We start from the raw sequence: 27,273 nt of genomic DNA, 5'->3' as shown, positions 1-27,273 counted from the left end.
AATTCATATAAATAAATTCATACTAAAGAAAAAATATTTCGTAGCGCAAACTATTAAATTAGTTTATTTCAAATTAAAAAAATTTAAAACAAAAAATATTTCGTCGCGCAAATATTTGCGCGACGTTACTATTTGTCGCGTAAAACTCTAAAAATTTGGGCGGGTACCAAAAATTTGACGCGGGAATTTTTTTAAGACTTTGCGCGACCAATGTTTTTCGTCGCGCAAAACTTTGCGCGACCAATGTTTATCGTCGCGCAAACCTTTGCGCGACCAATGTATTTCGTCGCGCAAAACTTTGCGCTACCAATATTTTTCGTCGCGCAAAGTCACTTTGCATTCGTCGCGCAAAGTTACTTTGCGCGACCAATATTTTTTCGTCGCGCAAAGTAACTTTGCACGACCAATGAAAAACCTTCGTCGCGCAAAGTCTTTCTTCACGATCTTTGCGCGATGGATTCTGCGCGACGAAGTTTTTGTGGCGCTGAAATTTGTGCGACCACAATTTATTTTGCGCGACGAAATTAACTTCGTCGCGCAAAGTGTAAAATGTAGTAGTGTATCTAGGGTTTCGGAAATATCGGTAGTTCAAAAACACGAAAATATTGATGGAAATTTCGGGAAAATATCGATATCGATAAAAATTGGATAAAAACCACGGAAATTGTGATAAATACATGGAAAATTTTAATGAAACTTAGTAAAAAGTTTATTTAGTCAATCATCTATTATTTTAACACAAAATATTGGAAGGAAATGTATTGCATAGTAGGTTTGAGTTATTTAAGTTGATTATATTACGAACTGACAAATTCTGTGACTTAGAAAATCTAGAGTAATTAATGAAAGAAAATTAAACACCCTCTAGTAATTTATTTATCATTTTTACTACAATAGTTTACAGTTTATAAATTGTATGGTAAGATACATGAGTAACTTTATTTCACGTTATTCACTAGACATGACATGGTATACGTTCTTATATATATTATTTATTAAAACTTGAAAAATAATTAAAGATGTAAACCAACTTGATTTGTCATGAAAGTTAAGCACTTTACCATGCTTAAAAAATAATAGTGAAGATTGAAAATTAACTAAGAACATAAATAAAGTTATCCAAGGAAGAATTAAATAGGAAATAAAGAAAATGATTATAGAGATTTAAGTAATTAAGCAACAATTTGGAGGGGAATTTAGTAATGTAAGTACTTATAATGAATAATAAAATAAGCAATACCATTAAATGGATTAAATAGGAAATAAATAAATTATATTAAGTAATTAAATATTTGATCAACAATATAGAACAATAAGTAATTATTTTCTATTTTGAGAAACAGCTTGGAAGAGTTATAAATACCTAGTACTAATCACCAAGTGATGATTAGCGTGGTGGTTAAGTTGCTCCGAACTTGGAAGGAGGGAGGGGTTCGAACCGTTGTGTGCGTGAGTCAAGTGAATTATTTCATTTTTGAAAGTTCATATCGCGATATTATCGATAATATCGCGATATGTTGATCATTTGCAGCTGCCATTTGAATGAAAATATCACTACCGATATTATCGTGAAATTATCGATAAATTGACGATAAATGAATGGAAACATGCCAAAATATCGCTGCAAAAAAAAAAAGAAGATAATTTCGCCGAAATATCGGCGAAATTATTGATATTTTGTTCTATGCCAAGCATAGCTGGTTTTGATATACAAAATAATCACAAATCACAAATAGTTGGAGTATTTTGGTACAAATAGAGTTGCCAAATGGGGAACTTGATTTCTATGCATATTTTCTCGAGGTGGGCTGCAAACTTCATTTTCTTTTTCTAGTTTGCTTTTCAAGTTTTCAGAAAAGGGGGACGATGGGTTTCAAGAGGGAAAAGGTAGAATGACCAAATTGCCCTCAAATTAGGTTACATGTGCGCCTCATGTAATTTTTAATAGCAATTTGGATTAAATTGACTTAAATCTAGCGGTTGGTCTAAAATTTGCAATATAAATTAGTTCGAGTGCTAAGAGCATTTTCACCCATTTGCCATGCCAAAAGGTAAGGGGAGGTAAATGTTGGTACTATTCACCCATTTGTAAAATGACTTAATTATAAGGCCTTCTCCAACCCATGAGGGGCTAAAGCTACCCCCTCCAAAAAGTGACTATTTGGGTTTTGCCCGGACTCAAATTGTTTTTTTTTCCAACCCTATGAACTCAAATTTTAGGTCCGCAACTTTATTAAATTGTTTAAAAATGGTTTAAGTCTATTTTTTTTTAATTGATAACTTTTCTTCATTCAATATTTTTAAATAACTTCATAATTAAATTTTTTGAACAATTTGACCTAAAGAAATTTAAATTCCACAAATATAATTTTGTTCCAAAAGAAAACACACAACGTAATTCTAAAAGAAGAATGAAAGGAGAGTTTGTGGACATCTTCAACAAGAATGAAAGGAGATTGATGAGATTGACAAAGGAAAAATAAATTGAGAAATAGATTAAATGTTTTTAGTAGATTATTTGAGAAATGGATGGGTATTTATAGAGTTTGGAGTGAGTTTTGGGGTTGGATCTGATCTAGATTAATTTAAAATATTATTTTGATTGTTGAATTTAAATTTCAGCCGTTGGATCTTTTTTTTTACCGTTAAAATAGCTTAGATTTAATCCACATCGTTGATTTAAGTTATATGTATATATAAAAAAACAAAAAAAAAAACAAACAGCAAATAATTTCAAATCCAACAGCAACTCAATGGGGCTTTGACAAGTGGTGCTTGTGGAAGACAAGATGGCAGCAGCAAAAAAAAAAAAAAACAAAAAAGGTGAGGACCACGGAGGAATCTTTGCACATGGGGGCTGTTTGACATGAAAGTGGGCTCCACGAAAAAATTTGGGTCTGGGCAATACTTGGACCCATATTTGGGTTTTTACAAATTTTGGGTCCTTTATTTTGTTGGGTTGGGAGAGGTTTGAGGGGATATTTTGGGTTTGAGTCCAAGGATTGGAGATGGCCTAAGGACTTCTAAGGACAAAAATATTAATAAAAAAAACTCTTTTCCTTAAAAAAAGAAAAGAAAGAGTAAAATCATAAATAAATAACCTTCTCAGCCGCACCAACTTATCCCAGGCCCTCGTCCCGACGGAGCTCCCCCACCCCGATCTTTCTCTCCTCCACCTACACCACCTCCTTCTATCTCTGTTCTATGTTATATATATATATATATATATATATATATCTCTCTCTCTCTCTATCTCTCTATCTCTCTCTCTCTCTCCTCTCCAACACCCCAGGTTCGGTGGTGATGCGATTTTCGCTTGAAACAACTATTGTTTCGTTCATCAAATTTTGGAATCAAAATGAGTGGGTATAGTGATTTGGAATCTTGACCAAAAATGGGTTTGGGGTTGGTAAGTTCCCGAAATTCTTTAAACCACCGAAAATGTGTTACGAGATTATAATTTGATACCTTTTATTTGTTTTTCTTTTCCTGATTCCAGTTTCTCCCTTTCTCTCGCTAAAATGTCTCTGCAACAGTTTGTAAGTTGATCTTGTTTCAAATAAAATGGTTTATTTTTCCAGGTAGAAAAGGGAAAAAAAAAGGTTATGGGTTGGGTATAGGGGTGGTCATCGGGACCGGAAAACTGGAACACCGAACCGGATCGGTGAAAAAAATAAGAACAAAATCGGTTGACCAAAAAAGTCAACAAACCGGACAGAAACGGTTTCGATTCCGATTTTACACCGTACCGCACCGGTCTAGACCGGTTATATTTTTATATTTTATTTTATTACAAAATTTTAAAATCCAATACTATTTTTTTAAATTTATAATTACTATTTTTCCAAGTTCAACTTCAAAAAATTTCTTATTGTATGAATTGGATCATTTGTTAATTTTTTTTAAAAATATTTTTTTTTTGAAAAATAAATTTAAATTAATAAATTAATAATCCAGTTCAAAACTGGAATCGGTCATAACCAAACTAGCTGGTTTTTATATAAAAAAATTTGCCCAAACCGGACTGGTTAAATAGTACCGGTTTCGATTCCGATTTGAGGTGAGAACTGGACCGTGCCCACCCCTAGTTGGGTAGGCTAAGAAATTCCAAGAGAAAGATAGTTTTCTCTTTAATTTCCCAGACCTTTTGTCTGAGTATTTCCAAGAAGAGAAATGCTAGCAACCTTCTCTCTAACCTTCTCCTTTGAATTTTCTCCCTTTTTTGCTTGACATGTGTCATTTTTTTTACACTTAAAACAATGTCATTAATATATTATACAAGTTAACTTTTGCTTTCCAAGTTTACCGTTATTATATGTATTCAATTTATCCAAAACAATTTCACAACTTTCTTACCAATTTTTTTTTTTAAAACGTCAATTTTTTTTTTCAAAGAAAATGTCAGTTTTTTTTCAAAAAAGAGGAAATATATATATATTTTTTTTAAACACAAAGGACTTTTTTTTTTCCTTGTGTTAAAATTTTTTTTAAAAAAAAACCCAAACATTTCCTCTTAAAAGAAAATATTTTCTTTAAAAAAAAATAATTAACGTTAGAAAAAAATTAATAAGATGGTAAGAAAGTTGTGAATTTTTTTTTGGATAAATTAAATACATTTAATAAGGGTAAACTTTGAAAGCAAAAGTTAACTTGTATAATATATTAATGACATTGTTTTAAGTGTAAGGAGAATGACACATGTCAAGCAAAAAAAGGAGAATGTCCAAAGGAGAAGGTTATAGAGAAGGTTGCTAGCACTCCCCAAGAAGAAAGGCGGAGGAGAGAGAAAAAGATGGAGATTTATTTTTTTAATATTGTTTATTTATTTATTATTATATAGTTTGTCAATACACATGCCACAATATGAGTGTGTTCACATTGAAGGGTAGTTTAGGAATAATGGTTTGTGGAATGACAGGATTGTATTTTTTCAAATTTATATGGTGAATGAAAAAATATGACAAATGGTTGGAAATAGCAGCACACTTGTTGGACAAAGACTGTGGATGCGCGCGTGGAACTCCACAATATAAAAAGAAAAATATGGCATTGAAAGTTGGAACTCTAACCCCATTTCACTGGTTTAGGTTATTGTTTGGTCAGAGATTCCACTGCTCTACGTAAGTTAACGTTGGATTTTTCGTATTATAAAAGCCTTTAAGCATTTCATCCAAGCATCCAAGCATCAGTTCATCTAATTCTACTTGTGGACAACAATGCTCTCAGTTGATGAGGTATCATCATCCAACAAAAAGCTGCTTGTGGTGGTTACATCTTTGAAATCCCAATCTGTCAAATAACTTGGCTTTGACATAACAGTGCTTGCTTCAATATCTCCAGAAAGCATTGCCACCACACGTGACATCGATGGCCTCATCATTGGTGAAGCCTGAGTGCAGAGGAGAGCTGCTTTTATCAATCTAGTTGCGTCATTTTCATCAAACTCTGTCAATCTCGGATCCACCAGCCCCAGACTCTGGTCATTTTCATGTAGAGTCCATGCCTGAAAACAAACATCATGGCATGGTCAAAAAGGAAAAAAATAAAGAAGTTTTCACAGCAATGCTAAAATAAAGTAGCTAGGCTAAGTTTCCCTACCCATTCAAGAAGATAAATCTTCTCAGGATCCAAGTTGTTGTCAGAATTTGGTCTCCCGCTGATGATCTCCAAAGCAACAACCCCGAAACCGAAAACATCAGCCTTTTCTGTCAGATGTCCACGCATTGCATACTCCGGTGCCAAATAACCTCTACAAGATCATGAAATGGTTACTAAAAATGATGCTTGGGTTACACCCTTGTCACGATTAACAATGTATAACTTAAACGGAGGCTTACATTGTCCCTGCAACCCGGGTGCTAATGTGGGTTTTTTCGTCATCATAAAGCTTTGCCAATCCAAAATCTGATATTTTTGGGGAGAGTTTTGCATCGAGCAAAATATTACTGGCTTTGACATCTCGATGTACAATCCTGGGCCTTGACTCCTCATGAAGGTAAGCAAGTCCTCTTGCTGTTCCCAACAATATATTGAAGCGGGTAGGCCAGTCAAGGTGCAAGTCATTTCTTCCTGAAACATTACATGAAGAAGAACCAGTGCATGTTAACAACTAATAACAATTAGAAGCGAAAAATAAAAAGAAATTGGATGTAACCTAGAGTACTTTAAACTGCAGAGTATTCTGTTTTTATGCAAAATAGAAGGCAAAGTAGCAAAAGAATGTGCAAGTTTTTAATTTCGTATGATTCGAATATTACTATTTGGTTTTTTAAACTTCACTCCTCAGCAGAGAAAAGTTATAACAAAATGGTTGCGTAAAAAACTTGGATGAACTTTTAGAGTCCTTGAAACTGCAGAGTATTCTGTTTCTATAAAACCTACCAAAAAGTGCCTGATCAAGGCTCTTGTTTTCAAGATACTCATAAACCAAAATGCGCTGGGTTCGTTCGATGCAGCATCCAAACAATTTCACTAGATTGCGATGTTGGACTGCAGATATTGTAGCAATCTCGGTTAAAAATTGACTCTTCCCTTGGTGAGATGCTACTGAAAGTTGCTTCATAGCCACTACCCTCCCATCAGACAGTGTACCCTATAAATAGAAATACAATTCAGTGACAAGAAAGGGAAGTAAAAAGAATCTATTTTGCTTCTCTCTCAATTTCTTTTTGTAAGAAGTCAAAGTCATTACTTTAAAGTAGCAGATATTGATGTAAAATAGATTTCACCTTATAAACAGGTCCATATCCTCCCTCTCCTAGCTTATTTGAAGGATTAAAATCTTCTGTTGCAGCTCTCAACTCAGCATAACTGAAAGTATTTGGTCGGGGGCCTAATCCTAGAAGATCTGCATATTCAAAAGAAAGTATGACATACGTTTAAATTTCGAAACAACACATCAGAATTATTTTCTCTCAAATATGCTTATCAACAGTAGAAAGAACCTAGAACCTGATGGGTTTCCCTCGTTAGTGGAGGAGAGAAAAAGAAGGAAAATAAATATTAAAATAAAATAAAAGAAAGGACAGGAAAATTTGAAGAAAACGAACGGAAGAGAAAATGAGAAAAACTCTCTGGCATGCAAGGCCACCAATTTGTCAGGAACATTGGCTATAAAAGCAGCTGCCTTCCTTCAGTTCAAATCATCCTTTAGAAAACCAAAACATAGAGAGTTTTGAGAGATAAGAAAACCTCACTTGTGTGAGAGAGAAAATCCTCTTGAGAGAAAAACCAAGAGAGAGTTTAGCTACCGGTGTTTGGTGAGATTATTTTTGTATTCCCATTATTTTTCTTAGTGGAAGATAGAGTGTTAATTTTGTCCATTTTATTTGCACAAGGCTGGGAGAAGTCAGATCCTGAGAGTGTCATATTTATTTATTGGCTCTTTGATTTTTCGCAATCTTTCCCAACAGAACCCCATTCGGAATTAACCCTTAACAATATGCTCATTGCTCTTTTACCTTCATCGTCATCTTTTTCTGATCTTTTTCTCCGCATATATAAAACTGCAAATAATAATAGCCAGATCACTACTCCGACAGGGATTGCAATACCAACTATCAACCCAATCCTGCTCTTCATTCCTGGAGTAGTTGGTGTATCTGAGCAATGAAACAGAATAATTGTTCAGTGTCAATCAATTGACAGCATATAAATACATTTAAACCATTCATAGGGAATTTTCATAACTTGACATTATATTTTATACCTGAAGCAGCGTGGACAGCCGATATTAGCGGGCCGTAATTACCTAGGTCAGGATTGCAACATGTTCCCTTACCAGCCCAGAACAGATGAATATCTAGGTAATTCTCTGTCACATGAACCTTGAAGAGTCTTGCAACCGCTATGTTAACCCCACCTGCCTCCTCTGATATGTCGAAGTCCTTCCTTATGAGGTTCCCCTAGGAAGCAAATGAAGAGATAGTTAAATAATTCTGTCTAATGAGGTTGCCTTCAAATAGTTTATTAGCAGCCTTACTTGAATATAGATATCAAATACACGCCTTCCTAGACTTTGCCAAGTTTGTGTAGTGCGGCTAACAAAAACCGTTTCTGCAAATTGCAATGTTACAGTGTAAGGTCCATTATGAAGACCCAGGCCATAGTATCTCAGTGAACCTGGGGACTGTCTTGAAGTCTCGAAAAGCTTTGGGGTCACATCTGTACCGGAGACTTGCGTACGGGTGGTTTTCCCAAATGATTGAAGCATTCTATCATATTGATCCATCATATCATTAAACAAACCCACATTGCTAACAGCCCATTTCTGTGTACTGGCTACATTAAATGTTGCTGGCCCAAGAGCTGAGTCTTCAGCCTCATACAATATCCCGCCACTTACTCTCATTTGTGGTCCTCCACACTTGATTGAGAAGTCTGTATCTGTACAATTTCAATGTAATAGATTTAACCTTGATTAGTGAAAAAACTTCAAACTGATGTACACAAGATATGCTTACTAGATTTATCAAGACATTCCTACAATATGTATACATAATGAGATAAGCAATGCCTATTGCTGTAACATGATCTTGCATTAAAGAAATAAATGCTAGTGAAATATAGAAGAAGATTACATCTTGGGGTATTTCGATTGCATGGAAAATTCCTCTGGAGGCAATTCAATCCAGGAAGACTGTAAACACAGAGAACAATTATTATTTATAATAATTAAACTGTGGTGGAAGAATCCATTCAACTGCAAAAGTGTAATAGCAATCACTTTATGTTTGAACTATCCTTCTAAAAAAAAGGTATTTCGATTCAACTCACGTTATGTTTGAACTGTCAAATGTGAAGTTGTTGACCACTAAGTTACTGCATAAAATCATTAATCAATCAACATATGAAGATGAAAATTTCATGTTCAAGATCTAAACTCATCAGTACTTCAAATCCATCCCTTCTAATCTATTGAATTTCATTCATGCGGTATTATATATTCACAATAAAAATGATTTGGACCATAAAAATGAAGGCGAACGATAAAAAGGAGACATACAATTGCGATATTGTGTTTACCCATTCGGGAAAGCTTCCTGACAAATAGTTGTAAGACAAATCTCTGCACATAACAATTAATACAGAATGAGAAGGCACAAAAATGCATGAAAGTTCAAAGGAATTTAAGTTAGAAAAAGACTGCTAGAATGCGCACACACACAGAGTACTGGTTTGATTGCCAGTACATATAGCATACTTGACATGAGGACTTACATAGTATGTAGTAGATCGCCCTTTTGGCTTGGAAGAGGTCCAGACAGACTATTGTTTCCAAGAAATCTGGCCATATCAATTATAGGAGGCACCCAGGAAAAAAAAAAAAAGGTCAGATGAACGACTAAGTTTCTGAGCAGGAAATTCAATGGCGTAAATACAGAAAAAGGGAATATTGAAGGTAGGCCTTGTTACAAATATTGAAGAGAACTCATGTTGAACAAAGAACTTGGGAGTTGGCCTGTTAAATTGTTGAAACCCAGATTTCTACAACATGAATGATAAGGTTAGAAAGCAATTAGAATGACAGAAAATTAATTGGGATTTTTGGGATTTGAACTTATATATCCGCTGGAACGTACATTATCGTTAAATTTTGATAGTCTCCAATATCAGAAGGAATGCTACCATTGATTAATGCATTCCGTAGAACTCTGTTCCACCACCAAAAAATTTAGTGCACAAGTAAATGAGTAAGATTGCAAATTTTAAAAGGAAAAAATAAGTTATATCACTCAGTCAAGTTCTTACAACTCAGTCAAGTTCTTCAAATTTCAAGGGATGAGAATGTTAACTTACAACTCAGTCAAGTTCTTCAAATTTCTTATAAAATCAAGAGAGGAGCTTACATTAGATATATCACTGATTCGCCTGCATTATCATACACAAACATAAGTGATGCTAGTGTAGAGAGAGAGAGAGAGAGAGAGAGAGAGAGAGAGAGAGAGAGTGAGAAAAACGTATGAAGCAGTTGCCCTTACAGAGTTTTCAATGAAGTCAGTTGAGAAAAACTGGTTGGTATTGGGCCTTCAAAAGAGTTCCCTTGAAATCTCCTACAAAGACATTTGAGATGCTTGTGAATAAGAGACCCATCTCTCAGCCATGCAGGTCTGCTTTCATAAACTGCAGAAGGTTAAAAGTTTTCCATACTTACAAAACAGTTAGTTTTGTCCAATTCCCAATGAAAGCAGGTATCTTTCCTGACAAAGGAATGTCTGATGCATAGCTAAAATTCAAAAAGTTGACTCATAGTAAGCTCATCCCAGAATATCAATCTCAAAGTACTGAATAAACAAAAAACTTAATGTGACAATTGTATAGCCAATATTAATATATATTTGAGTCTGTGTCTTTTAAGGGTAGTTAGGACTTTTACTTATTTAGGGCATCTTTATATGCCTATATATTGTAAGCCTACAGCAGTTGTAAATTTTAATTGTTTTATGAATATATTGGCATTCTCTGCTTCTGCTTGAATTGTTCACATGGTATCAGCGCAATCCTCCTGGGTTGCTGTCGGTTTTTGTTCTTCCCCCCTTACGCCTTCTTGATTCGCGTTGCTGTGTTTCTTTGTTGATTTGCTGCTGCATTTTCTGGTGTCGTTTGCTCTTGTCTTCTTGGTTTTTCATCTATTTTGGTTTCCGCTGCTTTTGGTTCTTGTCTCTTCTATATTGTTTTCCACATGGCTAGTGAAAAAGAAGATTCTCATCAAGCTATCAGCGTCAAATTGCATGGTGCTAATTATTTTCATTGGGCCTATGTTATGAAGAACTTTCTAATGGGAAAAGGAATGTGGGGTTATGTCTCTGGCGATATTGTTGTCCCATCTAATAAAAAAGCAGAAAAGTATGCTGAATTGTTGAGTACGTGGCAGATGCAAAATTCTAAAATCATCACTTGGATCAATAATTCCGTGGACATCTCGATCGGTATGCAACTTGCAAAATTTGGTACATCTAAGGAAATTTGTGAACACTTAGAAAGATTGTACAAGAGATCCAACTTTGCTAAATGTTATCAGTTAGAAAGTGATCTTCGAGCCACCAAACAAGGAGATAAAAGCAGTCAAGATTTTTATAATGTTATAACTGGACTTTGGGATCACCTTGCACTGACTGAACCTTCTGGACTTAGCTCTATTGATCTTTATTGTACATACAGAGAAGAGCAGCGCCTTGTTCAATTTCTCATGGCTCTCCGAGAAGAGTTTGAAGCACTTCGTGGCTTCATCGTAATCCCCTTCCTTCTGTTGATTCTGTTCTCAATGAATTATTAGCTGAAGAGGTTCGCTTAACATCCCATGCTGGCACGGGTCCTCTTCCTTTGCCAAGCCAGACAGTCTTTGCTGCCCAATCTCGGTCTTTTCCTTCTTCACAAAATAAGTCACGCCCTAGAGTTGCAGCTGATGAATGCGCCTTTTGCAAAGAAAAAGGTCATTGGAAATCTCAATGTCCTGTACTCCTTAATAAGAAGTCCCAACCACAACAAGTCTTGTCACATCCCGGGATTAGCTCCGCCGTAGCACGATATTGTCCGCTTTGGGCCCCCCTCTCTGCCCTCACGGTTTTGTTTCTGGGAAATCACGAGCAACGTCCCAGTAGGTTACCCATCTTGGGATTGCTCTAGCCCAAACTCGCTTAACTTCGGAGTTCTCATAACTCCGAAGCCAGTGAGCTCCCAAAAGGCCTCGTGCTAGATGGAGGTGGGCATGTACATATAAGGCACATCACACCCTCTCCGTTGGTTGATGTGGGATGTTACAAGTCTTCTCACCCAAACGATCACGAACAGCTGCAGTTGTTTCATCCCATTGCGAATCTTCCGCCAATCCTACAGTGTCGCTTACTGAGAGCAATTTCAGAAGCTTTGTTCTACCCATCAGCTTAAAGCCTTATCCATGATTTCCCATTCTTCCAGTTTGCCTTCCTCATCTTCTTCAGGTATATCCTCATCCACTTGGGTCTTTGACTCAGGCGTTACACATCATATGACTAGTGATTTGTCATTGTTTACTTCATTGTCTTCTTTGTCTACTTCAATTTCTGTTTTGACTGCCAATGGCACTTCTATGTCATTGGCTGGTATCGGCTCTATCACAACTTCTGGCCTATGTCTGCCTGATGTCTATTATATTCCTCAACTCACCTTGAATTTAATTTCTATTAGTCAATTATGTGCTTCTGGCTATGTTGTTCAATTTTCTTCTACTTCATGTTATGTACAGGATCCTCACTCCAAGAAGCTGATTGGACATGCCGTAGATAGGGAGGATTATATGTGTTGGAGAAGCTCCAGATTCTTGCCTTGGTGGCTTCATCTATTGATTTGTCGTCTTTTTGTTTGAGTCCTAAGTCGGCATTCTCGTCTTGGTCATGTCTTTGGTTCTCGTTTGAAATATTTAGTTTCTACAGGAGCTTTAGGCAATCTCAATTGTCATGACATTTCAGATTGTAGTGGGTGTAAACTTGCCAAATTTTATGCATTACCTTTTACTAGAAGTTCCTCTATTTCTTTAGCACCATTTGATTTAATTCACTCTGATATATGGGGCTCATCTCCTATTTCTAGTAAAGGGGGTGCTAGATATTATGTTTCATTTATTGATGACTACTCTCGTTATTGTTGGATTTATCTTATGAAACGCCGCTTTGATTTCTTTACCATCTTTCAAAATTTTCGCGCCCTTGTTCATACACAATTTTCTACTGTCATTTAATGTTTTCGGTGTGACTTGGGTGGTGAATATACCTCTCGTGCTTTCACTGACTTGCTTGCCTCATATGGTACCACACACCAATTCTCTTGCACTGCCACTCCTGAACAAAACGGTGTTGCCGAAAGAAAACATCGACATATTGTTGAAACTGCCAGGTCTATGTTGCTTTCTGTTGATGTCCCGAAAGTTTTTTAGGGCGAAGTAGTTCTGACTGCCAATCATATGATTAATCATATTCCCACATCACTCACCTCTGACATATCTCCGTTTGAAAGATTGTATGGTAACAGTCCTGATTATTTCTCACTGAAAGTGTTTGGTTGTACTTGTTTTGTTCTTCGTCCTCTTGTTGAACATACAAAATTATCTGCTTGCTCTGCTATGTGTGTTTTTCTTGGTTATGGCAAAGGACAAAAAGGTTATCGCTGTTATGATCCTAGTGCACAAAAATTGTATGTCTCTCGTCATGTGGTTTTTCTTGAGCATATTCCTTTTTTCTCCATTCCTACTAGTTCTCCTACTTTGTTGAATTCTAAGCTCATGTATATCGATCCTTTTTCACCTACTAATGATGATTTCTCTTATTCTGACAATGTTAACATTTCTCTTGCTTCTAGTTCCCCTTCTAATCCTTGTGTTACTTCTCCTCCTATTACTCAAGTGTATTCTCGCAGGAAACATGTCATCAGTTCTGACACTAATAACCCTTCTTCTCATTTGGCGCCTGCTTCAACTTCTGTGGATGTGGATCCAATAGCACCTCGTTATCCTTCGCGCACTCATTAGTCCCCTCATCGGTTTGGTTATTCTTCTAGTGATTTTAGTTATTTTTGTTATCTATATATATAAAGCAAAAGGCAGAGAATGGTGAAACATTCAAAATACCAAAAAATGCCCTTGGTTAATGCAAACATTAAGAATTGAAATTATTAATTAAATGAGGATAATATGATAAATTCACAATTTTTCGTATTAAAAAAATTAAAATTAAAAGAAAATTCAGATAATGGGTTCTATTTTTATGGAACACAAATATCAATTATCTTTTTTAATTCTAAAATAAATTAAAAAAAATTTTAAAAAAACCTCTCGCATGCGTGGAAGCGCGTGCAGAGAGGCTAGTTCTTCTAATGATTTTAGTTATTCTTGTTATTCTTCTAATGATTTTAGTTATTCTTGTTATTCTTCTAATGATTTTAGTTATTCTTGTTATTCTCCTAATTTCTCTTCTTTCTTATCCTCTATACATACTCTCTCTGAACCCACGTCAAGGAGGCTATATGTCTCTTTGGCAACAAGCTATGAATGAAGAACTTTCTGCTCTGCATAAAACTGGCACATGGGATTTGGTTCCTCTTCCTCTCGGCATTCATGCAGTTGGATGTCGATGTGTCTATAAAATTAAGACTAAGTCTGATGGTTCTCTTGAGAGATATAAGGCTCGTTTGGTTGCTAAGGGATTTACACAGGAATATGGCCTTGATTATGAAGAGACCTTTGCTCCAGTGGCCAAGATGACTTCTGTTCGTACATTACTTGTTGTTGCATCAGTTCATCAATGGAGTTTATCACAAATGGATGTTAAAAAATGCTTTTTTGAATGGGGATCTTTTCAAAGAGGTGTATATGGTTTCCCCTCCAGGTGTTCTTCATAATCCCGGCGAGGTGTGTCGTTTACGGAAAGCTTTGTATGGTCTTAAACAAGCTCCTCGTGCTTGGTTTGAGAAATTCTCTGCTGTTATTGGTTCTCTTGGTTTTCGATCAAGTGCTCATGATCCTGCCTTGTTTGTTCGTTCTACCTCTGTTGGTCGTATCCTTCTCCTCCTTTATGTTGATGACATGATTCTTACGGGTGATGATTTGGATGGTATCACCCAATTAAAATTGTCTTTACATGATCGATTTGAAATGAAGGATTTAGGTCCCTTATGTTATTTCCTTGGCATTGAAGTTGCATCTTCCCCTAAAGGTTATCTCATTTCTCAGTCTAAGTATGCAACTGACGTTTTTCAAAAAGCTCGTATTACAGATACTAGAGTGGCTAATACACCTCTTGAGCTCAATGTGCGTTATTCTCCGTCTAATGGTACCCCTTTGGATGATCCTACTCTTTATCACACTATAGTTGGGAGCTTGGTTTATCTCACTATTACTGGCCCTGATATTGCAAATGTCGTTCATATTGTTAGTCAGTTTGTCTCTTCTCCCACTACTCTTCACTGGGCTACTGTGATTCGTATTTGACGCTATCTTCAAGGGATGTTGTTTCAAAGCTTATTGCTTCCTTCCACCTCAACTTTGGAGCTTCGAGCCTTTTCTGATGCTAGTTGGGCTGGCGATCCTTTTGATCGGAAGTCTACTACTGGTTATTGCATTTTTCCTACTGATTCCCTTATCTCCTGGAAGAGTAAGAAACAATCAGTTGTTTCTCATTCTTCTACTGAGGCTGAGTATCGTGCTATGGCCTCTACTGCTGCTGAAACTGTTTGGCTTCGGTGGTTGCTTCAAGATATGGGTGTTTCTCTCTCTATGCCTACTCCTATATATTGTGATAATAAAAGTGCCATTCGAATTGCTCACAACTCTGTCTTTCATGAGATCACAAAGCACATCGAGTTGGACTGTCACTTTGTTCGCCATCATTTCCAGCAAGGCACTATCTCTCTTCCTTTTGTCTCCTCCACCATGCAAATTGGCCGACTTATTCATCCAGTCTCACACTCTTGCTCGCTTCCGCTTTCTTCTTAGTAAACTCTCTCGATGCTTAATACTATAACATCGTGAGTTTGACAGGGGATGTGACAATTGTATAGCCAATATTAATATATATTTGAGTCTGTCTTTTAAGGGTAGTTAGGTCTTTTATTTATCTAGGGCATCTTTATATGCCTATATATTGTAAGCCTACAGCAGCTGTAAATTTTAATCGTTTTGTGAATATATTTGCATTCTCTGCTTCTGCTTGAATTGTTCACACTTAAAACACCACTTAAGGGCCATTCTTACAGGATTTGCATGTTGATGAGATTAGCAAATGTTGAAGGAATTTCACCACTGAGTCCACAGCTTTCCATGTACCTGCGAAAATCATAAACTGATTACTACCAATTTCATAGGATAAATGCATTCCTTGCTCATCGATAATGACGAACAAACCGTTCCTTAGTGAAAAATTAAAAACACATTGCAACATGTGATTCATATTCGATGAGTTCAATGAAGCACTCACAATTTCTCGAGCTTGACTAAATTACCAAGTTCTGGAGGGAGTGTTCCAGAGAAATTATTAAATTCAAAGGAACTGCACAAGTCATGTTGAAAAGGTATAAAATTAAATAAAAGCAATAATCAGAAATGATAGGGGACTCTATATCTAACATGTTTCAATTCAATACAGTATTTCTCATTTGTGTAAAACACAAAATTTAATTGTGTTCGGTCATGTTTCATTGCTTACAGGATAGTTAGCTCCTTAAGGTTTCCAAGCTCCTTGGGGATGGGTCCAGAGAATGAATTGATGGCAATTGACCTGAATGGAAATATATCAATTAAAGATATTAGCACCTGTTTATAATTCATGATAAAAACAGAATAATTTTCTGTATAGTACTATGTGCTTCTTTTACCGTATGGTGTAATACTCACTTGGGAGATCTATGTTTCATGTCCTCGAAGAAGAAATAAACCAACAAAATGTCAAACAAAGTAGGGCAAATATTCAATTATACTGGTATTTATACATGTACAAAGATGTGTTAACCCTAAATAAAATAAGAAATATATCTAAATTACAACAGGAAGTAAATCTCTATTACAATAGGACTAAATAATAATTGGTAAGTAACCAAAATTCTAATAAAATAAGGAACCAAAATCCTAACTAAGTAAGGACTCGCCAACACTCCCCCTCAAGTTGGGCAAAGATATTTCGCACGCCCAACTTGACAAGCGAGTCACAGAATACTTACTTGAGAAGCACCAATTATAGAGAAGGTGTTTTCGTCAACCACAAGTGAAACAAGTGACAAACTAAAGCAAAGTTCACAGCGAAAACACAAGAGCAAACCGTAAAAAATAGGGCACATAGCAGAACACAGAAACCCTGTGAGCACGGCAGTATGTAAGGCAAAACATAAAAACTCTGTGAGCACGGTAGTAGATTAGTCAGAACACAGAAACCGAAACCCTGTGAGCACGGCAGTAGATAAGGCAGAACACAGAAACCCTGTGAGCACGGCAGTAGGTAAGGCAGAAGCAAAGGCAAAGGGCAAGGCCACAGCAACAACAACGACAATGACCACATCAACGGAAAGCGAAGCAAGCAAAGGCAATATTAATGGCGGCAACATCGACCACAACAGAAACACACCAGCAAAGGCATGAGCAACAACATTGGCACTATAACAAGCAAGAGCAACAAGGCAGGGACATCACAGGCATCATCAACAGTAATTAACACTGTCCCCAGCAAGAGTCATAATAGGCAGGAGCAATAACATTGTCCCTAGCACTTGGCACCAGCAAATGACATAGTAGTCAACCGCAATAACAATGACAAATACTTCCATTATCGCAGAGACAACTTCTCTTCACTCTCCCTCTCCCCCTAAAGAGAAGGGGTCGATAGAGCCATATGATCAGTGGTACTTGAGAAACAGGCACGGAAAATCAACCATGATAGATAGGTAGGTGAATTGCAATAGAATAGATGAGCAGCAATGTCACTCCCCCTCAAATCCGACGATGTATGAGAGTTTAGATTTGGAGAGAGTAACACCCAAATAAACAGAGAGACAAAGGCCAGCTAGGAGAAGGCTCGGCGAGTGGTGACGAGGCTTGCGGAGGTTTGAGATGGCTCGGTGAGCGGTGACGAGGCTTACGGAGGAAAGAGATCAGGCCATCAATGGCCAAGGGGCGTGTTGCCCATATGGTATACATTTAAAAAAGAGGCTCGGCTGTGAGCGCAAGAGACTGAAACTAACATGGGCTCAATCTGATTTTAACAAAAAGCAAGCTCATAGAGAGATGAAAAGTAAGAGAAAAAAGGCAGCAGTAAACATATGTAGAGAAAAAGAAAGGTAATGACTAAACATAAACACGGCAAAAACAGAGACAAGGGTAAAATTGCATAATTGTGCGGTTATGGCTAAGGCAGAAGAAATATGTTGATTATTAAGGAAATGAGAAACGGGGATTTACAGCAAGGTGAAGACCTATGATGGGTTAGGAATGAGGAACGCCAACGACTCTCAATTTGTCAGAGGATATCACAGGTTAGGAACTAGGCTCTGATACCATGTCAAACAAAGTAGGGCAAATATTTAGTTATACTCAAATATGCTCATATTATTATTCTTCTCCAATATTGAGGTATTTATACAAGTACAAAGATGTGTTAACCCTAAATAAAATAGGAAATATATGTAAATTACAATAGGAAGTAAATCTCTATTACAATAGGACTAAATAATAATTGGTAAGTAACCAAAATTCTAATAAAATAAGGAACCAAAATCCTAACTAAGTAAGGACTCGCCAACACAAAATTGATTGATTTGTAAGAAATACAATTCCAACTTATATATCAGGACCAAAAACAAAAAGGAAAGCCAATCACCAAGCAGCTAGTCTTACCTCAAAGATTATAATTAGTAAGTAGTTCCTTAAAGCTTACAAAACAGATAAAGGAAAATAGAACCAGAGTCAATTATAGAAATTGTACAAGGGAATGAGACTCATCAAAGTATTTGACAGATAAAAAATTTCTACCAAAACTTAAATAAATGCTCTCTCACTACTTACAATATCGTCAACGCAGACATATTGCCGATGAATGCTGGTAGGGGACCGGTGAAATAATTCTGATCAATTTTCCTACAAGAATTGAAACAAAATGAAATGACCAGCGATTAATCTCCAAGTATAAAAAAATATTTGTGACAATTTTGAACGGTAAGAAACCTGTGTCTTCTATATGAAAATGTAAACTGTGATAAACCAAACAACAGAGAAGGGGTTGGAAAAACTTCATACAAAAAGGTCAGATATCTTAAAGCCACAAATTCTTCTGGAAACACCCCTCGTTTGTTCAGTTCAAAAACTCTCCTGGAAAGAAAAAAGATTGAGCGGTTAGGCACTTAATATTACAATTGATATATCAGGCATGATCTGCTTAGTTTTCTAACACATAATTAATGGAGTTGCTACAGTCAACAACACAAGCCTAAAGAGTATGGAGAGAGAGAGAGAGAGAGAGAGAGAGAGAGAGAGGAGGGTAACATACAGTAGGGTGATGTGGCAGGTAGTATTTTTTTCATAAGTACAATCGCATTTGATGGATGGATTATTAGCTGGATCCTCAAACGGGGTTCCATTAACGGCAGATCCACTGCATGGATCTCCACTGATATTCCACAGCCCCGGCACGGCTTGCGTGTCCCATTGCTGGAATATTGAGTTCAACGCCCTCACTGCACTCTCAATTCAATCGTTGTGTACACATCACATAACGTACTTATGTTACTAGACTGTCCAGAAATCACAAGGAGGAAGAAAAAACAACATCCTCCTCGAATTTAAAAGATGCTTAGAAATATGTACAACTTTGGAAAGCATGGCTAGTTTACCTTCAGATGGATCCGTCTTTTGTGCCATGGACACCTGAAACCAGAAGCATACGCTGCAAAAGAAGGTAACAGACACAGTAAGATGCCATGGTTGCTTCAACATCCTCCTCGAATCGATCATGTTATTGTACACAAGCGCTGGCTCCTCGACGGCACAAAATTTGAATTGCCAATGGTTCCTAAAGTACTTGTTCTAACACAAAGAGTAGAGAACAATCCATTTTCAACAATCAGAAGTATCTGCATCGATGAATTATTGACAACATATTTACTATAAAGTTCTATTCATGCGTCTAATCTGATGAGAAATATATTTATCTGTCGACAAATGTTGTTGGGGTAGATTCCATTAATTAGCATGGATGTTAAGGATGTGGATGTATGTGGAATATTTCCAGGTAGATTTTAGCCACACTTTGACAATCTCAGCATTAAGACTACGTTGACTGACTTCAGAGGTTTTGTATATATTATTACTTCTTTTTTCCTTTCCAAGTTGCATGATCAGATGGCTGCCACTTTTCTAATTTCCCACCTGCCCATGTTGGCTGCCAGCTTTTTTGGTTTGTTTTTTCTCTTTCTTCCTTCATCGGTTGTACAAGTTGGTGGGATTTAATTTCAGTGTTTGTTAAGAGCCATAGATTCAAACTGATCTAATGGCTGAAATTTGGGCGCATCCATGCTCCTGGAGCATGGTAGAATTTTCGCCTCAGAGATTTTTTGGGTCACTGAGAAAGATTTCGATTAATATCAATAATGTTAAAGTGTATATTGACATGACAACCTCAGCGTCAAGACTACGTTGACTTCACAAGTCGTGCACGGATTTTTTATATATTTCCAAATGGCATATGAACAGATGGTTGCCACTTTTCTAAGTTCCCACTTTTCCAACTGTCTTTGAATCGGCAGTAAAGAAACAAGGCCTTATTGGATACGTTGGACGACAAAATGTTAAATTGTCAAAGGTGATGAATTGCCGAGCAGTATGATGATGTGGAAACTGGCCCCACTATGACTAACGTCATCATAGAATCGATTTTTTAAACAAAATTATTCTTTTACCAGATAATTATCTTTCTTTTATTTGACACAAATTTTCAACTATTAGATTAGTACAATAAATGACTAATATCAAACAAACTAATTTTTTATATATTTTTTTATATAATGATATATTGTAATTAAATTTTATTGACTTTCCCATTCCATTTCTCTCTCTGTATTAATATTTAGCTTTTCTTTTTTATATGACCCCTGAAAATGTATTTGAGTCTCATTTTGCCCCCTGAACAAGGGCAGATCCATGTATAGACTAGGATGGACTCTAGCACAGTGTGAAAATACTAAAAATACTAAACTTAGTGCAAATTTTATAAGCTAATCCTACTCCAAAAAATATTAGCCGACGATCTCTTTGTCTCCTGGCCTGTGATTGTTTTTTGTTTAATATTAGCTCACCTTTCTGTTAAAAAAACACATTTATAACTGCTTTTGGAACATGATAGTAATAATAAATTAATATCAAAACAAACATGGGAAATATTGAATGTCCGCCACTGCCAACTGAAAATTTAAAAATTTCTTCATGCTTTATGTTCCCTAGTAGCCGTAAACCCCCTTTCCTTTTTTGCCAAAATAAACTGTAAACACCTCTTCTTTGGCTCTATGTTAAATATTTTTACAAGTGTCAACTAATTAAGGTGGTTTTGAAGTTAAAACTCCAAGGCTTGAGGTTAAATAGTGTCTGGTCTAGTCCTTATGTAGTTTGGATTGCTTCTGTTGAATTGCATTTGCATTACTTCTTCTAGCTGCATAGTATTTCCAATAGAAGGAGAAAGGTTTGTTTTAGAATTTTTTTTTTTTAAAGATGTTATTTTATTTTTTATTTACTTCCTGGTTTTGAAATATTTTAAATGTTATTATATATATATATATATATATATATTACTTGGAGTCACTAAAACCAAGAAAAATATTAGCCCACCTTTTATAAAATTCATGGATCCATCATTGTCCCTGTAACTCATTTTGTCTCACTTTACTCCATTTTTCACACATATTTATCTCACTTTGCCTCGATTCCGGCTAGGCCCACAATTTCTGGTCAAAATATTAATTTCTGAAAATATTGTTGAAGTACATAGGTAAGTGAATGTTGTGGGAGCAAATATTGTCGTCTCCAATCACAGCGCATCACGTGGAAAAGAAGATTATCCCTTAAATTAATTAATTGAACCAATTATTTGGCTAATTAATTAATTGGGATATTATCTTATAATTAATAAGGATAATATCATTAATTCAGATATTATCTTAGCAAGAGATGTAATCAAGTCTGACTCAACCTCTACAAATTTGGGTAAAGAATAAACTCCTCGAAATAAGAGTTTATTCTCTACGAAACCCTAACTCCGAGGCCCTGTGAATAGATGACTTCATTCATCATTCAAGGTACTTCAAAAAACCTACTTCTAAACCCTAGAAAAATACCCGAAGCTCTTTCTCCCTCTCCACTCTCCATATTTTCTCCACAAGGCTCCGGCCACCACACACGGCTCCAGCCACTGGGTTCACCCCATACATATATCTCCATACCCTTTTGTTAGCTATTGTTTTCCTACAAACACTCGAACTAACTTAGGCATCAAATGGCCTTTGGCCAACACCCCCCAGGTGTGGTCTATTACTCCAGTCTTTTTTGCATGAATCGAGGAAGAGAGAGAAGGAATATCAAAGGTTGAAGAATCATAAAGCGAATATTCTCTTGCGAGGATTTTTGCACAAACAAATGTACAACAAGTGATTTCTGTTCTCAGTAAGGAGAGAGAATGCTCCAAAGATATGATTGAGAAATCTTTGCAAAGTATTGTATATTATTAGAACAGAACTTTTTAAACATAACCTATGTAATTATATAAGTGAAGAATTCACATTACGGTTTTGACAAAAGTATACATGCCCCCATAATATGAATTATGAGCACTACAATATAGAAGGACTTGATTACATGGCGATGCAACTTGAATAGGTTTTTCACCTTTTCTACTTCGCTTGGGTGGCCATGACATACTATTATGTATCACTCATGTTTTGTGGAAGCTATGTAAGATCTAAATATAATTAACCTTTAATAGAGAGAATTAAATTTAATTCACACTGGGTTTGGATGAATCAGACCTTCCCACTACCTCGCTAATTGGAACCTAAGAGATCGTCCACCAATAAATGTAATAAGAGTAACAAATGAAGAAGATAAGATGTTGAAAGTCAATGGTCAAAATCAACGGTCAAAGTCAAAGTCAATGTGTTTGACCAAAATAGTTGACCAAGTCAAACTATTCGGACTATGGTTAGGACTTAATGATTAAATCACAAATCATAATTAATTTGTTAATTATGAATTTAGTTTGACCGTTGGAATCAATTGTGCTTTAAATGCATGTTGGGCCAAATGGTGAAATAGTCAAAGGGCCCATTGGGCTTAGAAACATGTGTTGTATGACAACATAAATTAAATGAGCCCAAGAGGAGCCTAGGAAACACTATGGCCAAAATACAAGGATGGGGTTTTGCTTCATCTTTTGTATTGGCTTATATAAGCCACACTTAGACCATTTTCTATCTAGGGTTTGAAGAATCCAACTTTGGAGTGGGCTTGAGAGGAGAGAAATCTCCACTCTACCATGCTAGAACCGGCCACCAAGAGGAGAGGGCTAGCACCTTGCCGCCTTTTGGTTATCTTCTTCATCTCTTACACTACATTTGTGTGTATAAACTAGAGGGTATCTACTTTGGTACCTTGTGAAGACTCTATGAAGCAAGCAACAAGGAAGACGGTCTTTCCAAATGTGAAAACTGGGAGACCATCTAAGAGAGCTTCAAGGATAAGAAAGTCTCATCCTTTCCTCCCATTTCTTCTGTGCATAAGTGAGATTAGACCTGGAAAGATACTTGAAATTTGGTAGCATTAGGCTTAATAAGATCTAAAATTCGTTTCTGCCTCTTTGAATGTTAGATTCATGTATGTTGTAGCTTAAAATCCATGAGTTTAAATTTAAATGCATGTTTCCTTCAAAGGTTAAGTTATGGAGTCACCTTAGAGGTTTGCAAATGGCATGGGCTAAGGGTATTAGGACCCTTGATGTTGAATGTGACTCTTTATCTGTTGTTTCTCTGATTGCTAAGGCTTCTGGAGAAATGAGGAAACAAGTATAGAGTCAGTGAAGAAGTTCTTAGAGAATGAATGTGAAATGGCAATGACAATGGATGGGTTGCCAGACAAGTTCTTTGAGTCCTTTATCATGAAAGGCATTAAAGTTGATCTCCTTGAACCAAGTCGTATTGTTTGCTCCTTCAAAGTACCCCCTCGTTTGTTGAAAGGAGGCAATTTCATGCACGGTGCAGCCTATGCTTACCCTGGTGAGGAAGTTGAGATTGAGGCCAAGGCTTTACGAGTTTGGAAGGCAATTGGTGTTGCCAGTGTTGAGTTAAGGAAGAAGAAGACATGTAAAATTATGGCTCAGGGCCGTCATACCAAGTACCTTGCTCTCACTACCAAAATCTAAATAGCTTGGAAGTTGGAACCGAGACAATTCAGTCTGTGTTCCTGTGTAAAGATTTTTCAACAGTGAATAAATTTAATTGAATTATATAAATTCATAGTTTGAGATACAAATTAATTATCAAATTTTCATCAGACTTGTATATAATATTGAGAAGTCTTTTGGTGTTGTCAATGTTGGGGAAATATTGTTGTCAAACTGGTGCTTCTCTCTACACTAAATAAAGTGTGAACAGCTTGGAACCAACCATTCAATGTTTCAATTTACAAATTTGTGCTCATGGTTATAGTTCACATAGTTTGACATGGTTATAGTTCACATAGTTTGACATGCAAGCAACGCTCAATTGCATCTCTCCTCAGACTGATACCAATCAAAAAAGTTATCAAAAATCAGAAGATTTTAATTGCTTAACCTTTTGATCGCAACATGATACAACTGAATCATTTTTTATTTGAGTCATAATTCGTCAAAATCGCATTCCTCATCATAATTGTATTCGTCATCATAGTTGCATCCATTATATTGGTCATTTGCAACATATGTATCATCATCATGGCCTTGTCTGGCTTCAACCTCTTCACTGTATCCATTACTTTCATGCTCAAAATCATCATCATGACTGCCTTCAAAATTGTTCTTCTCATTTGACAGTTGCATATCACCTGGATTGCCACAATTAGACTTTGTGCCTTCTTCAAATGCAGGTGCATAACCCTGATTTTACACATGGGGAAAAAAATTAGAAAAGGTTCTGCAATTACTGGCAGAAAGACACCTCTATTCTCTAAAACCTACCAGGATTTCTAACTAGGTAGGAACTACATTGCATGGCAAAAAAAACTATTAACCATATAAAAAGATGAAAGATTTTCCTATTTTTTAAAGTCTCCCATTAATTGCCAATAAGTAAACAACCTGCACAATTGATCATTCTTTTACGTATTAAGTTCTATCTTGCCACGGTTTGTGACACCTTCCATTAAACAGGAATTTGGCATCTGCCCACTAACCAGACATTAAGAAAACAAAAACTATATTGAACAAGTAACATCATTTGACAATCGAAATTAAATGTGCCATTAGATTTGATTGGCTTTTAGTCGCTTGTAGTCTGTGCATCAGTTAATGAGACCTTGGATGTTGACAGAACATAATATGAGATTTGCAAAAAAAAAAAAAGCAAAATTGATTTTAAAACAAGACATATATAAGATGCTTACAAGCTCTTCATTTAATTTATCCAAAGCATCATAGTTGATTTTTGAACTCAGCCTCTGCAAGAACAAAATGTCACATTAGTATCTGTTAAATAAATTATAAGTAGGACAACCAACATGGCAGGAAAATTTAAGCACCAAAAATTCCATAAACCAGTTTATTAACTTACATTCTTAGTATCCATCACAGTAGAAACTTTGACAGCCTTTTCTGGCTTTTTAGCACGAGTAGCTTTCTTGGCCATTCTAGCGCGTTTTCTACTCTTTTCCTGCCAATTTTATAGTTGCATATAGAGATCAATACATAAGACTCAATGCTAGCAGTAAAACATACACAGATAGTCGAAAGAACAAAAGATAAGTCAAATGCAAATAAGATTGAAGTGAAAACTTTCAACACAGTTATGCAGTGTGTGACTCCAATAACAGCTCAGAACTAGGCAAGAACTCTAAGCTGGACGAGACTTCCAAGCCTATGCTTCAGATCACAACGCACATATGACATGCAGCAAACATAAACTCAAATACAAGAAAAGAGGTCAGTTTTAAAAGTGAAGAATTCCCGCACAAAATCGCAGAGCTAAGGAGAATGAAGAGGCAAATAATGCAGGGGCTGATAATCATGATTAACTACATAACCTCAATTATTTTCAATCTAAAGAATCAAAAGCCAAAAATATAGACAACAAATAAAAAGAAACCATGGAACAAACAGAAACTAAGAAAGCCCCTAGCCTTGCACCGAATCCTTGTGAACACACATATGATAAAATTTATGGATTTCAAAGGCATTACCTTATCATAGTCCTTGTTCATTGCTTCCCAAATCATTCTTTTAAACAGTGCCGCCTGCTTGCTGTTAAGGTAGCCAACAACCTACAAACCATAAGCATCATGCCTTCCATGTCAAAATTCCAAAAATAAAAAATTGAAGCAACAATCATATACAGATCCGAATAAAAGACAATACTTTACAGATAAGTCTAGACCAAGCACTATATACCAAGTGGCTATGATGGAAGTGATCTTGAAGAAAGCTGACGGATCATGGGCAGGGGGTAACTTTCCTTTTCAGGATCACTGCTTTTGTCTTTCATTAATTTTTACCCTTTATTTTAAAACATAGAAAATGTGGTTGATTGTCAAGAACCAAGAACAAAACTTTTCACAATAACCATGAAAGGAAATTCCAAGAGCATTGATATGTAGATTAAATTCAAATCATCATTGAGGAATTTGAGCATCTACCTTCTATTCATCAACTTGAGAAAAATGGGCAACCACGATTCAAACTCAAGAAAAGCAAGAGCAATATATATATAATTATCTGCGTACCTCTGCATCGTCAATATCAGAGAGGCTTTCTGAGACATCACCATCCGCAGGTGACATTGCGTACCCACAGAGGCCTTTCTCTTCTTGCCACCTCTTCTGTAACTCTTATGGTTCTTTTAAAGTTTGTGGAATTTATATCGACTGGAGCGTAAATTCCTTGATTCTCCGAACCGACCTAATTCGGGTTCTTTTGTTCAATTCAAGTTAGTCCAGATTTAGTTTTCATTTTTTAAATGAAAAGCACTGAACGAAACCCAAAAGCTAAAGGAATATAAGAGGCCCAACATACTAGGTTTAATTGAGATTGGGCCAGCAAACCAGAATACACAGCCCAGTCCCCCAATCTTTTTTTCTTTTTCTTTTTTGACGAAATTCCCCAATCCAAACCAACACACACACACAAAAAAGAAAAAGATCCGACATATGAAGAAATTGTTCGATGTGACCATGTCGGCCTATACTAGTACTACTAATAATAAAGCTTAAAAGAACATTTAAAACATCATTTCATTATAAATTTTTACCACTTAAGATAAAAATCACAAACAACATATATTACTAAATAGGCAAACATATAAAATCTGAGTTTGCCAAGAATAATAGGCAACTAACTGATTGTGAAGATGACATCCTTGCAGCTGGATTCCATAAGCCTCTTCCTCTGCCCTTATTAACTTGAATTTGGGTTGGGACAGTGTAAGTTTGAGTTAGGATAGCTTTTTTTTGGATTGGGGCAGTGTCAGTTTGGGCCGAGGCAGCATTAGTTTTGGCTGGGGCAATATTATTTTGCGCATGCATTCCATATCAGCATC

At 36.2% G+C, this 27,273-nt stretch overlaps 3 protein-coding genes across 8 annotated transcripts; 1 reads left to right on the top strand and 2 right to left on the bottom strand.

Moving 5' to 3' along the window:
- LOC18781011 (probable LRR receptor-like serine/threonine-protein kinase At1g56130) lies at positions 5,026-19,634 on the bottom strand. The gene is made up of 24 exons (XM_007214727.2): positions 19,342-19,634; positions 18,999-19,185; positions 18,749-18,820; positions 18,518-18,589; positions 16,173-16,244; positions 15,945-16,016; positions 15,722-15,793; positions 10,154-10,225; positions 9,981-10,052; positions 9,799-9,870; positions 9,582-9,653; positions 9,415-9,486; positions 9,220-9,285; positions 9,005-9,067; positions 8,776-8,820; positions 8,580-8,638; positions 7,982-8,385; positions 7,709-7,904; positions 7,461-7,601; positions 6,729-6,847; positions 6,382-6,592; positions 5,838-6,069; positions 5,599-5,749; positions 5,026-5,503 (listed from the first exon to the last, which is right to left on the bottom strand). The coding sequence occupies exons 1-24, from the start codon at positions 19,460-19,462 to the stop codon at positions 5,201-5,203; spliced, it is 3,018 nt and encodes a 1,005-aa protein (XP_007214789.2). The 5' UTR covers positions 19,463-19,634; the 3' UTR covers positions 5,026-5,200.
- On the top strand, positions 23,455-24,019 carry LOC18779034 (acyl-coenzyme A thioesterase 13). Its single transcript, XM_020561695.1, has 2 exons — positions 23,455-23,470; positions 23,530-24,019. Exons 1-2 carry the CDS (start codon positions 23,455-23,457, stop codon positions 23,907-23,909), a joined length of 396 nt encoding a protein of 131 aa, XP_020417284.1. The 3' UTR covers positions 23,910-24,019.
- LOC109948398 lies at positions 24,144-26,586 on the bottom strand. Of its 6 annotated transcripts, none has more exons than XM_020561247.1 (6): positions 26,462-26,548; positions 26,130-26,234; positions 25,922-26,002; positions 25,297-25,395; positions 25,130-25,183; positions 24,144-24,623 (listed from the first exon to the last, which is right to left on the bottom strand). In XM_020561247.1, exons 3-6 carry the CDS (start codon positions 25,955-25,957, stop codon positions 24,366-24,368), a joined length of 447 nt encoding a protein of 148 aa, XP_020416836.1. In that variant the 5' UTR covers positions 25,958-26,002; positions 26,130-26,234; positions 26,462-26,548; the 3' UTR covers positions 24,144-24,365. The 6 variants fall into 6 exon arrangements, with proteins under 6 accessions (XP_020416836.1, XP_020416837.1, XP_020416832.1 ...); XM_020561248.1 differs by lacking the exon at positions 26,462-26,548 and adding an exon at positions 26,375-26,422; XM_020561243.1 differs by lacking the exon at positions 26,130-26,234 and having other exon boundaries at positions 26,462-26,586.

The sequence above is a fragment of the Prunus persica genome, chromosome G4 (genome assembly GCF_000346465.2).
Source record: "Prunus persica cultivar Lovell chromosome G4, Prunus_persica_NCBIv2, whole genome shotgun sequence".
Taxonomy (NCBI): Eukaryota; Viridiplantae; Streptophyta; class Magnoliopsida; order Rosales; family Rosaceae; genus Prunus; species Prunus persica.
This window is presented reverse-complemented; position numbering and strand designations above follow the sequence as displayed.